Genomic DNA, 13,281 nt, shown 5'->3' with positions numbered 1-13,281 from the left:
GTACTCTGACTACTGCCCGGCATATGCCGAGTTTGAGTCCTAGCCAGAAACCCAGGGTTTACAATTTATTATTTATTTATTTATTATGCTATACTATCATTCTACCTTCTGTTTGGGATGACCCATCGCTGCAGCCGTTGTAGCAGATGTGAGTTACGAGCCCTTCCAGATATCCAGACCCCACGTCCCACCCTCTTTCCATCAGTCCATGCTGCCCGTTTGCCCCCCACACACATGTCTGCCTGGGTGAAGCAGCCACCATTTTATAATCAGTCTGTCTCATGCTAAAGCCACAACTATCGACCATTTTCAGGGCCATGGCACAGAGGGCACTTGCCCATCTGCCTATTTTCCTTTCCCCTTCCCTCCTCTGTCCTGCCTGGCACACCCCCCACCCCGCATCCTGATCTCCACCCCAAAATGGCACCGGTAGCATGCTGCAGAATCCACCTCTAGCCCACTCCTCTCCTGTGGCACATTCAAATAACAACATTCATTTGTGAAAAAAGCAACAGTTTATTGAGACAGTGGTTACAGGAAAAGAAGTTTGGTTAGTGTTCATAGTTTATATGAGGTAGACATGGATACTGCATGACTGGTAAAGGTACAAACAGTACTGTTTCCTGCTGACGTTTAAATGTCCTGTAACACACATTCTAGCTGACAATCATTGCAGGAATTTATCTATTTTTCTCTGCAGGGGATATAAAGCAGAACTTAAGAGCAAGGAATTCCTCAATTTTGGTTTGCACATTATAGGGAACAGCTTGCACACCCCCTTATAGCTCACAAGCCCCTTCCAGTCCTGCAGCACTCCTGAGGGGATCATCCTGGTGAATAACTTCACAGAGTATCTCTCACTGGTTTGCCTTTTTCCTTTTTGAATAAGATCATTCTCTGCCTTTGTGGCACCCGCCCCAATGTGACATTATTATGAATCAGGACAGTCTAATGTGAATCACTATCTGGTTTGGTCCCACTATTGCCCAATCCCTCTGACACCACAGAAGTGCCTCAAATACACAAACAAACTGCAAAACAAAAACAGCAGCATATTCCAACCCATCCTACACCCCAACTTGCTAAGGCACAGCAGCAAATAGCACACACAGCAGACAGATATCTCAATTGCTCCAGTGCTTCCTCACACACAGACAGAGCGACCACATAGCAAGTATGAAAAATTAAGACTATTTTTTTCAGGTGCAGGTATAGTCGCATGTATAAGACAAAGCCTCTAATATCAGGGTATCTGGTCACTCTAAGACAGACCACTAACCATCTCTGAGGATCCCCCAAGACTGGGAGAGTCTCAGGGAGGTGAAGTCACATATGCATACTAAAAAAATACGATCATGGCTTGTCTGGAATAGGAACAATAAGCGACTGGTTTTTGTTCATATGCCCACAGCCACAGTGCTTGCAACAGCCAGACTGTCAGGGACAGGGCCTCCATCTACTGCTGAGAGGCTGGCCAACCTGAGGGGGTGAAACAGGCAGACTTGGGAGGAAATGTTTGGAGAACTTATGGCAGACTCTTAGAGAAAAAACAAACTGGCTGAGAGGTGGAGACAGTATGTGATGACCCCAAGGGCGAAAGAAATGGAGCTCTCCCAGCAGGGTATGGCAGTGGCCAAGAGAAGTGTGGCTGGAGACAAGGACGGCATTGCCATGACCAGGGACAGCATGGAAAAAGGCAGGGAGATGCAGAGACAACTCATGGACGCTATCCTGAGCCAGAGGCTTCTCCTACAAAACATGCTCCTGCTAGGTCAGCAGGTCCTGCAGTTCTATAAACCAGGACCCGGCTGCATCCTTCAGTCTCTGGACAATACTGGCTACAGAAACTAGAAGCAACTCCTCTCCTCTGTACCCACACAGTGCATGTACTAGAGACCATTCCTCTTTCAGGCACAACATCTGCTTACCGAGAACACTGGGTTCTGGGAGCCCAGCACTTTTGAGCCCTCCAATGCACTTGACAATTTTGAGCCATGTACCGCAGTACCTCCATGTACATGAAGAAGCAGAGGGGTCCTATATGCACCTGTAACTTTAAGACCCCCACCTTCAGCCTTGTTATTTCTAAACTCTTTGCACTGTTGCATTTTCAGTTTGGTTCACACTAATGTTTTATTTAAAGGGTTTCTTTTTTTGGTGAGTCAATAGATTATTTTGGTAAATGTATTTTCAGATTAAATGTATGGTTATTTATCCACTAGTTCAATGAAAACTTGATTTTTGGCTTTGTTACTGTTGTTTCATAATAAAAACCATTTGAAATTGATTTTGGTCCATTATGACTCATCACTGCATGTAACACATACAAGTAGCTAAATAAAGCTAAAATAATTCATACAGTTTTACAAAGGTATATGGGCAATGCCCCGCTTCCACCACCCATAAACACTATTACACCGCTCACAGACTATCCCAACCCCGCCTCCATGGATTAGCAGCCGGACGTCCACCTACACATGTACAAGCACAAGACTCAAAACACAAACAATAGGCATCCCTGACCCCAGAGGTTAACATTCTCGATGGGATGCTTTACTGGCTGCTCAAACCCCCGGGCAAGTCTCTGCACCTCAGTCTCCTGCTCATCGCTAAGGCTTTCCCGCTCGGTCTCTCAAATACTGGGGAGAACACAGCACCCAGCTATAACAGTTGGGACTTTATCTGATGCTTCCAAACAATTCCATAAGAAGCACCATCTGCCTTTCAAACAGCCAAATGCATGCTCGACCACCATTCTGCAACTACTCAGGTGGGAGCTGAAATGTTCTCTCTTTCTGTCCAAGTGGCCTGTGTGTGGCTTCCTTGGCCAAGGCATCAGAGGGTAAACTGGATCCCCCAGAATAACCTGACCAATCTCCACACCATTAATGTCCACAGTGTTCCCGGGGGCAAATAGTCCTTTCTCCGTTAATGTAAAGAGAACGGAGTTCCGAAAGATCCTCACATCATGGACCCTTTCAGACCACCCTTCATTTATGTCTGTACACCTGCCATGGCAGTCAACCAGCCCTTGGAGCAGCAGAGAAAAATACCCCTTCTGTTATAAATTCTGCACCCTGGTAGGGGTCCAATGTTCAGCATAGGTTCCATTAACGGCCCCAATACAGTTTGGGACTCCCATGCCTACAAACCCATCAATAATCTCCTGAGCATTATCCAGCTTTGTGACCCAGTTGGACAGCATCATATCAACAACATAGCAGAGCTGCATGAAAATGGCCCCAACAGTTGATCTCCCCATGCCAAACTGATTGGTTACAAACTGGTAATGTTATGGGATGGCCAACTTTCAGATAGCAAAGGCAACCAGCTCCTCTATGGGTGTGAGGCAGCGCATATGGTATGCTGTCACTCTAGCTCTGGCATCAGTTCATCACAGCTCTCAAAAAAGGTAGCTTTCCCCATTCTGAAGTTCTCTCACCTCTGCTGGTCATCCCAGGTCTGCAGAATGATCCTCTCCCACCAATCCACGCTGATTTGCTGGGCCCAGAAATGGTGCTGCAGTCTATGTAGCTGATGCAGGAACTGGTTCCCTAGCTCCAATTGCTCAGTGTCAGTGCCCTCATCCTGCTGCAACAGCTTCACTGTGTTCTCCTGCAGCTGGGGGAGCTGCCAATGCTGGTATTAAATATCCTCATGGACCTGCACCATCTGCTCGGTGGTGCAGCGGAAAAAGTCCAATGCCGAATGCAGCTGGCTTTTAATGCTGTAATACAGCCCAAATAGCCTCCATGCATTTGCATTTGCCAGCATAATGCATCTCTGGGTCCATGCTGGCAGAAAGCAATTGGAAAAAGGCACTAGCATGCCCACAAAGGAAGCATGGGGCAGAGACAGTGGAAACATGGGCTTTTAAAAAAAATTGAACCTGCCTGGCTTCCACTATGTATCTGACAATTCACAGCAAAAACAATCCCATGATGCACATTTCTCAGCCATGAAGCAAAGGACCATGGGATACCCCTGAGAACTCTACTCCCTCAGTTCACTGCAAACCATCGCCATGTGTTCACCTGATGCAAGCTGAAATCAGAACAGGTGTCCCATGTGCATGCTATTGGTACGACTTGCATACTGCGAGTTACCAGACATGCATCAAAAAGCTTTGCATTATCTCCCATGTCTAGACATATCGTCAGGCTGTGATCCTGAAATTCTATCACTTAGGGCTTAGGAACGTATTACCACACAGTGAGGTAATACATTCCACAGGGGCGTGATTTCTAGAGCACGCTAATGCGTTGGGCATTAATTGGTCCATGTAGACCAGGGGTTCTCAAACTGGGGGTCAGGACCTCTCAGGCGGTTGCGCAGTTATTACATGGGGGGGTCACGAGCTGTTAACCTCCACCCCAAACTCTGCTTTGCCTCCAGCATTTATAATGGTGTTAAATATATTAAAAAGTGTTTTTAATTGATAAGAGGGGTCACACTCAGAGGCTTGCTATGTGAAAGGGGTCACCAGTACAGAAGTTTGAAAACCCCTGATGTAGACCTTACTGAGCATACATGCTGGAACTAGGAGTGCTGGGGGTGCTGCTGCACCCCTGGCTTGAAGTGGTTTCCATTATATACGAGGTTTCCAGTTTGGTTCAATGGCTCTCAGCAGCCCCACTATACAAATTGTTCCAGCACCCCTGCTACTGACGCGCAGTAAAGGCTCCCAAGTGTGCTTTAACACAGTACCATTTCAAACAGCACTACGTTAAAGCGCAATATGGAACACTGAATGTGCAGCAGCACGTGGACTAATTAATGCACACCATGTTGGTGCGCTTTAGAAATCATACTCTGTAAAGCTAGAGTTGCCACCTCTCTAATTGCACAAAAACTGAACACCCTTGCCCCGCTCCTGCCCCGCCCCTTCTCTGAGGCCCCACCCACTCATTCTAGCCCCTCAGTTGCTCGCTCTCCCCCACCCACACTCATTTTCACTGGGCTGGGCAGGGGGTTGGAGTGCAGGAGAGGGTGAGGACTCCAGCTGGGTTCTTGGGTGAGGTGTTCAGGGTGCAGGAGGGGGCTCTGGATTGGGGCAGGGGGTTGGGGTGTGGGAGGGTTTTGGGGCGCGATCTCCGGCCGGGCGGCGCTTATCTCAGGTGGCTCCTGGTCGGCAGTGCAGTGGGGCTAAGGCAGGTTCCCTGCCTGCCCCGGCTCCGCGCTGCTTCCAGAAGTGGCCGGCATGTCCAGATCTGGCCCCTAGGTGGAGGCGTGGTCAGGTGGCTCTGTGCGGTGTGCGCTGCCCGCGCCCGCAGGCGCCGTCCCTGCAGCTCTTGTTGGCTGCAGTTCCCGGCCAATGGGAAGCTGCGGAGCTGGCGCTTGGGGCAGGGGCATCGTGCGGAGCTTCCCTGATCGCCTCTGCACCTAGGGGCTGCAAGGAAATGCTGGCTGCTTCTGGGCGCTGAGCAAAGCCAGGGCAGGCAGGGAGCCTGCCTTAGCCCGCTGTGCTGCCGACCAGACTTTTAACGGCCTGGTCAGTGGTGCTGACCGGAGCTGCCAGGGTCAACCAGATTGTAAAGCGCATTTCCCCAAAGAATCGCTTATATAGTAAGTGCAAAGGTGTAACGAGGAACTATCACTATTGCTATTAGAGACACACATATGAAGTGAAGCAATTATAAAAATCAGTGCTCTGAGATTCACATTCCCGATACTCAACCTGCAAACTATAAAAGTATATCTTCTCCAAATTTAATATGCTTGGAGCTTTGGACCTCTTAATGCCCATAGAAAAAGTCTCAATCCAAAAATAAATTTAAGAATATATAGTTCAGAGAAAGTAACCAAAGTGGAAATGGGAGGTTAAGAGTTAAAGGTTTTTTTGCATGACTTTAACTATGATTTCCATACAATACATGGCTTGAAGAGCTAACCTCCATCCTACTCTGCCTCAAATGAACAACAACAGTTGTAGTCATGGATGCTGATTTAATAAAGCAAAAATAACAGAGGACAATAGAAATATGTTACAGATATACTATAAAATTAAGTAGGATCAACAAATCCTCATAAAAAAGCTCAAACCATGTCTATACAATACCTAAAATTTTACATATTTACTTGATTTATTGACTAAATCATGTACTGAAAAGCCAGTCTTCAGCATACCATCATACAAAAATATATGAAAAATTTTACTCACCCGTTACTTTTGGAATTCCTTGCAAACGAGGCACTGGGAGTGCTACTATAATACCCAGATTTGTTCCAACTAATAATAACCCATGGCACACCAGCAGACTGGTCACAGAAACACGTTGCTGTCCTGTGAAATTCAGGGAGAGCTCCATTATTTAACAGATATAACCTTTGATTTGGTAAAGGTAACCTACAGTAAACTGCACATAATTACATTGTTATAGGTTCTGATTCAGCAAAACATTTAAGCAGAAGCTTAAATATTTTGCTGAAGCAAGGCCTTGAAATTTTACTTGCATGCCACATAACCCGCATGAAATGAAATTACTTCTGAAATGCTATAATTCAACTTGTGTTTTCTTATAAAACCCTGCATTACAGTAGAAAGTAATCAGCTATATATTACTTTTACAAACAGGTTACTTCTACATATTCTTCATAGCCACACTACAATATATAATACGACATAATACACAATAGAATTACACAAGACTACAGCGTTACACTGTGTTCAAGCCTCAACACTGTCCATATTTCCTGAGCATAATTGCATATTTTTCTACTTTTCTGTAACAACTTGGTGCATTTTGGGATTGCTCAAAATCCTCATAGCCTTTGAGGGGGAAAAAGGACAACTGATTGATTCAATGCACACGGACTTTCAAAAGGTCTTTAACAACCTCCCTCATAAATGGAAACGAAGTAGTTCAGTGACAAGAGGTGAAGTTATGTTCTAAATTAGAAACTGGCTAAGAGACAGAAACAAAGAGTTGGACTAAAGTGTTGGCCTGGGTCCCCCAAAACTCCATATTAGGTTCAGTATTGATTTATATATTCAGTGAGGTTCCGGAATAGTGGTGAAGAGTGCGATGGCAAAATCTGAAGAGGACAGGACATTTTTTAGTATGGCCATTACTTGAGAAGATTGTGAAGAACTCCAAAGAGACCTAACAACATTAGGTGAATGGACAGCATGATGCTGATGAAATTCAGCATTGACAAATGTAAAATAGCGCACATGGAAAGGAATAATGTGAACTATTCATACACATTGCTAGGTTCCACGTTAACTGTAACCACTCAGGAAGAAAGACCAGATCTTCATTGTGGACAGTTGTGGAGTCATGCTAAAAAAAATTAAAAAGAAATAAAAAGCTAGGTTACATATAGAAAAGGATAGAAGATAATAATTAGAATATCAGGATGGCATTACATTATTTTACATTTGACAACGTAAAAACTTTCCTCTATGGTGTCATTTCTTCAGTGTTCCCTTCCTTGGTGGTCCCTATAACTTGTATCTCTTTTGTAAAGTAATAGTATGGATTTTTCAGCTATCTGGAGTAAGAATGTATGCCAGAGCAAAATGGCTTCAGATTTATTCATTAAACCAGCAGTTTTCAAACCAGTGGTCCGCGAGCTCCATTCAGGTGGTCCATGGATAGTTCCCTCTCAGATGCACACCTGGGCAGCCGCACACAAGAGAATGAAGGGCCACCCACCTAATTAGTGAAGCCAGGCAGGTATGGCTCCACTAATTAGGTGCCTGGACCCTAGAGAAGATGCACATGTAAGGTGAGGTGGTGGCCTTGGGGGGGTGGGAATAGGGGGTAGATGGGAGGGGGCAGTGGGGTGAGAAGAGGGGGTGGGGCAATTTGGAACGTGCAGGGCTGTGGCGGTCAGAGAAAGAGGCGACTTTCCCCAGCTCCAGGGCTGCAGCTGCCAGGGAGAGATGGCCCTCCTTCCCAGCCTCAGCTCTGTGGCTGCTGGGCCGGGGAGAGAACCCCCTTCTTCCCAGCCCCAGCTCGGGGGCTGCTGTGGCGGGGGAGAGAGGGCACATCCATTGCATTAGAAAGGTAAGACCACTGATATTACAATACGAGTTGTGTGCTTTTATTTGTAGAACCAAAAAAACTTTAATTATTATTAAGGGGTTTTTTATATAGCGCTTTTATCCAAAGTGCTTTACAATAGTTAGCTAACAGTACAAATAACATTTGGAAAGATCATTAAGTGGTCCACCGAGACCCTCAGCAATTTGCAAGTGGTCTTCGAAAAAAAAGTTTGAGAACAATAAACAGGAGACAGAAGATTCTGATAAATTAATTGAAAGCCTGGTGAGCACTGGAGAGCAAAAGCACTGGAGAGAAAATGGCATGTTAGAATGTGTAAGGATGAAAGAGACAAAACAGTCATCAAAAAGCATGTAAGAAAAACAATATGGTCTTACAAAGCAACATTTAGCAGAGCTAGTCAAATCTACTTACAAATATAAATCAGGCATAATGAAAAAATCCATAATATTAGTTTCTCTCTTTCTCCCCCTCTGGTATAGCAAACAATAAGAAGTCATCTTAGCATACAATTAAAGTTGTATGTCTACAAGTAAATTATTATGTGTCTTGTGAAAGCTTAATATTTTTAGCTGAAATATTAAGGAGGAGATGTGCTAGGTTTCCAAAGGGGAGTATGTAAGCGTGTTCCCTTCATGGCTGATCAGAGGGACAGCCTTGAAGGAGACTGAAAATTCTACCTTTACAGTCAGAGGGTAGGTGGCATTAAAGTGATGGCAGCTGGATGAAAATTGAGAATAGAAGACATCTATCAGAGGAAAACTCATCATAACCCAGAATGATGCCAGAGCCTACAGCCTTGATCTGTTTGTGAAAGTGAAGGCAAATAAAAACACAAACACATTTCCTTGTTGAAACAAAGAACCTACGAAGCAAAGAACAGTAAGTATTATACATGGTACCCACCAAACCAAACACAACATCTTCTACTATCAGCTTGCCTTTGATACTCAGATATTATGCAGATATTATTTCTATATACTAATTATGATTTTCAGAATTGCACAATTTCATCAGGCTTAGCTTGGGATGGACACAACCCAAAATCATTTCTAGTTATCTCTGAACTTGAGAACATCTCAAAATACACAACTGATTCCAGATGTCCAAATTTGGCAAATATCTTTAGAGTAGACCAAAATGAACCAAATCCTTTGTTCCAAACACCTCTGAATTTGGGGATTTTCAAGAGCAGAATCTGAATTTTGTGGCTTAGAATCATAGACTATCAGGGTTGGAAGGGACCTCAGGAGTCCCTGCTCAAAGCAGGACCAATCCCCAACTAAATCATCTCAGCCACGGCTTTGTCAAGCCTGATCTTAAAAACGTCTAAGGAAGGAGATTCCACCACCTCCCTAGGTAATGCATTCCAGTGTTTCACCACCCTCCTAGTGAAAATTTTTTTCCTAATATCCAACCTAAACCTCCCCCACTGCAACTTGAGACCATTACTCCTCGTTCTGTCATCTGCTAGCACAGAGAACAGTCTACATCCATCCTCTTTGGAACCCCCTTTCAGGTAGTTGAAAGCAGCTATCAAATCCCCCCTCATTCTTCTCTTCCGCAGACTAAACAATCCCAGTTCCCTCAGCCTCTCCTCATAAGTCATGTGTTCCAGTCCCCTAATCAGTTTTGTTGCCCTCCGCTGGACTCTTTCCAATTTTTCCACATCCTTCTTGTTGTGTGGGGCCCCAAACTGGACACAGTACTCCAGATGAGGCCTCACCAATGTCGAATAGAGGGAAACGATCACGTCCCTCAATCTGCTGGCAATGCCCCTACTTATACATCCCAAAATGCCATTGGCCTTCTTGGCAACAAGGGCACACTGTTGACTCATATCCAGCTTCTCGTCCACTGTAACCCCTAGGTCCTTTTCTGCAGAACTGCTGCCAAGCCATTCGGTCCCCAGTCTGTGCATGGGATTCTTCCGTCCTAAGTGCAGGACTCTGCACTTGTCCTTGTTGAACGTCATCAGATTTCTTTTGGCCCAATCCTCTAAATTTGTCTAGGGCCCTCTGTATCCTATCTCTACCCTCCAGCGTATCTACCTCTCCTCCCAGTTTAGTGCCATCTGCAAACTTGCTGAGGGTGCAATCCACACCATCCTCCAGATCATTAATGAAGATATTGAACAAAACCAGCCCCAGGACCGACCCTTGGGACACTCCGCTTGATACCGGCTGCCAACTAGACATGGAGCCATTGATCACTACCCGTTGAGCCCGACAATCTACCCAACTTTCTATCCACCTTATAGTCCATTCATCCAGCCCATACTTCTTTAACTTGTTGGCAAGAATACTTTAGGAGACCGTGTCAAAAGCTCTGCTAAAGTCAAGGAACAACACGTCCACTGCTTTCCCCTCATCTACAGAGCCAGTTATCTCGTCATAGAAGGCAATTAGATTAGTCAGGCATGACTTGCCCTTGGTGAATCCATGCTGACTGTTCCTGATCACTTTCTTCTCATCTAAGTGCTTCAGAATTGATTCCTTGAGGACCTGCTCCATGATTTTTCCAGGGACTGAGGTGAGGCTGACTGGCCTGTAGTTCCCAGGATCCTCCTTCTTCCCTTTTTTAAAGATGGGCACTACATTAGCCTTTTTCCAGTCGTCCGGGACTTCCCCTGATTGCCATAAGTTTTCAAAGATAATGGCCAATGGCTCTGCAATCACATCCGCCAACTCCTTTAGCACTCTCGGAGGCAGCGCATCCGGCCCCATGGATTTGTGCTCGTCCAGCTTTTCTAAATAGCCCCGAACCACTTCTTTCTCCCCAGAGGGCTGGTCACCTCCTCCCCATGCTGTGCTGCCCAGTGCAGCAGTCTGGGAGCTGACCTTGTTCGTGAAGACAGAGGCAAAAAAAGCATTGAGTACATTAGCTTTTTCCATATCCTCTGTCACTAGGTTGCCTCTCTCATTCAGTAAGGGGCCCACACTTTCCTTGACTTTCTTCTTGGCTTAACTCATCCATAATGCAAACAAGCTAATGTTCCTAAATATATAACATCTTTGGGTATGTAATGTCTGCAATGCCTTTTAGGGTGTTCAACACTGGGAAAAAATTTCAATGCCTGTCTTCACACTTTAGCCTTGAAGCGAATTCCAACTGGTAATTTGCACCTGTGAAGTAACATTATTATTTCCATATGTGAAAACAGTATGTGATTTGCAGGCAACCTAGAGTCCTATATATAGAACACAATCTTATGCATGAACCACTAAAAGTGAGGTCAAAAGGAAAAGTGCTTGCTTTGAAATCTTGGGAAAGCAGGAAACATCTGCATGTGAATACGTATTTTTGACATAACTTATAGTAACACATGATGCTAAATAAAACCACTCATAAAAAGGTTTTACTTGTTGTTTGCAAAATAAGGTTTGCAATCTTGCTATGGTGTGCAAATTTGTGATTTTTAAAGTTTATTTATTTTATCCCAGGGGGAAACAAATGCAAACAAGCAATGGCCCCTGATTAATTTAATGTGTTCTATCTAAAAACATCTACAATAAGAAGATATTCACCATTACAGTTTTCGAGAGAAGGTAATAAATATAAAAGCTAAATATTATTATTCCTGTTTTAAATTAAATCTTTCAGATGAAATTGCATTAATACTTAATGGTATTGTTAAACTAGTAAACTTAATAAGACTCTGATCCTGCGAAGACTTATGGACATGCTTAATTGAGCAGGCTCATTTATTCTGTTTTTTCTGGGTTCAAGCCTCCATCTATCTTCCTCAAGTATCAGCTTTTGACCCCAGTCCTGCAACTGGATATGTGTAAGTGAAACTTTTGCCCCTTCACAGAGCCCTCTGCAGTCAGTTCTATGTAAGGATGCCCCTGCACAGATTCTGCTGCAGGAGCTGGCCCAACCTGCAAATTAAACTGGCTAAAAGCCTACAGTGCTGCTTATTGTATCAGACTACCCTCATGTCTCTCCCTCCTTTTACTCGTTTTTAGGATGGCAACTTGATAAAAAAAAACAACCTTTAACAGCGGTGAGAGTTTATTAACTACAAATGAGTGTACTTTATTTTCTATAGAGAGGAAATGAGAAAATGTTTTTTTCTTTGTCTCTCCTTCTCATCAGTTTCCAGGAAACACACTCGGAATGTTAGAGGATAAAGAACGGAAACCACCCCTTTGTTAAATAGATAACCTGTCATCATCCATAAGCACAAAGAAATCAGATAGTTCAGGGTCAGCAGAATCTCTCTCAAAGGACAGACCATATTATAAATTTTAAAAACACCTGGGAAACTGTTTGGTTTGAGGATATTTAAATATCAGTGTTCTTTACTGAAAAATAAAATGTGTGACCATGAGTAAAAACACAAGCTCATTAATAAAAATGTGGCATGTGTATAGTATGACTATTAATTAGCAATACTTTAAAAACATCTTGTGAACAAGGAAGCATAGTATACATGCCTTAAGAAGACTAGATGAATTGTGACAGGGGGTGTTGCAAAGTTGCCTATTTGAACTGTGGACCAAATATACTGGGCACAAGTTTGCCCTCAAAGGAAACTTATATAACATATTGGCAAGAGGTGTATATTCATGTCACCCCTAGTGTCTTTTCTACAAAGGCTACTAGACCTCTTCTGTTGCCAGCTAAAGGGGTTCCTCCTTTGGCTATAGTGGTAGTGGGGTGTTCTGAGCTGAAGAGCCTGGGTTCTAATCCCTTGTGTTTGCTGGTATCTTGCAATAAAACAATTGCTATTTTTAAACTTTCCAGTATTCTAGAAACTGACAGTTCTCCCAGCTTCATCTTTTCCCCACACCAGGACCCCCATTAGATCCCTCACCTGTTTCATCTCCTGCAACCTAATCCACTCCCATACGTTCCATTGCATTAAAAACATAGGCCCTGCAGCAGAGAAAGGGATCTATCAGGATGTCATTTATAGTTCCCTGATTCCCAGGGCGAGGCTGTGTTGCACTGAGCCCCTGGATAAATCAGAGTAATCTAGGAGCTGCTCTAATTTATGTCAGCTGACTACATGTTTAAACAACAGTACACCCAGAGAACATAGATAGATTGGAGCATGCTCGAGCCACTTCCCCTCTGGAGCTGAAGTGTGTGGGTGCTCGTTTGACACCAACTGAGAACTCTCCTGCACCAGAGAAACTTTCAGCTAGCTGATTCCTGTTCCTTTTGAGACACATAAGTAGTCTAAAGGGCCAGAATACAACCAACATCCAGTCCATAAATGGCAGTATTCAGGAGCTCCCAAGATCATGGGAGTAACTGCCTTCCA

The 13,281-nt window shown here is 44.2% G+C and overlaps 1 protein-coding gene across 9 annotated transcripts in view; it reads right to left on the bottom strand.

Moving 5' to 3' along the window:
• Positions 1-13,281, bottom strand: part of ARHGEF10 (Rho guanine nucleotide exchange factor 10) — a 182,076-nt gene that overhangs the window by 5,690 nt on the left and 163,105 nt on the right. For 7 of the 9 annotated variants that reach the window (XM_073336206.2, XM_073336205.2, XM_073336211.2 and 4 more), the window contains one exon: positions 6,161-6,283. The exons of the other annotated variants lie outside the window; for them this stretch is intronic. In XM_073336206.2, the coding sequence (XP_073192307.1) occupies positions 6,161-6,283 (123 nt within the window). The remainder of the gene's footprint in view (positions 1-6,160; positions 6,284-13,281) is intronic. 9 annotated transcript variants of the gene reach the window in all.

This window comes from Lepidochelys kempii, chromosome 3 (genome assembly GCF_965140285.1).
Source record: "Lepidochelys kempii isolate rLepKem1 chromosome 3, rLepKem1.hap1, whole genome shotgun sequence".
NCBI classification, from domain to species: Eukaryota; Metazoa; Chordata; order Testudines; family Cheloniidae; genus Lepidochelys; species Lepidochelys kempii.
This window is presented reverse-complemented; position numbering and strand designations above follow the sequence as displayed.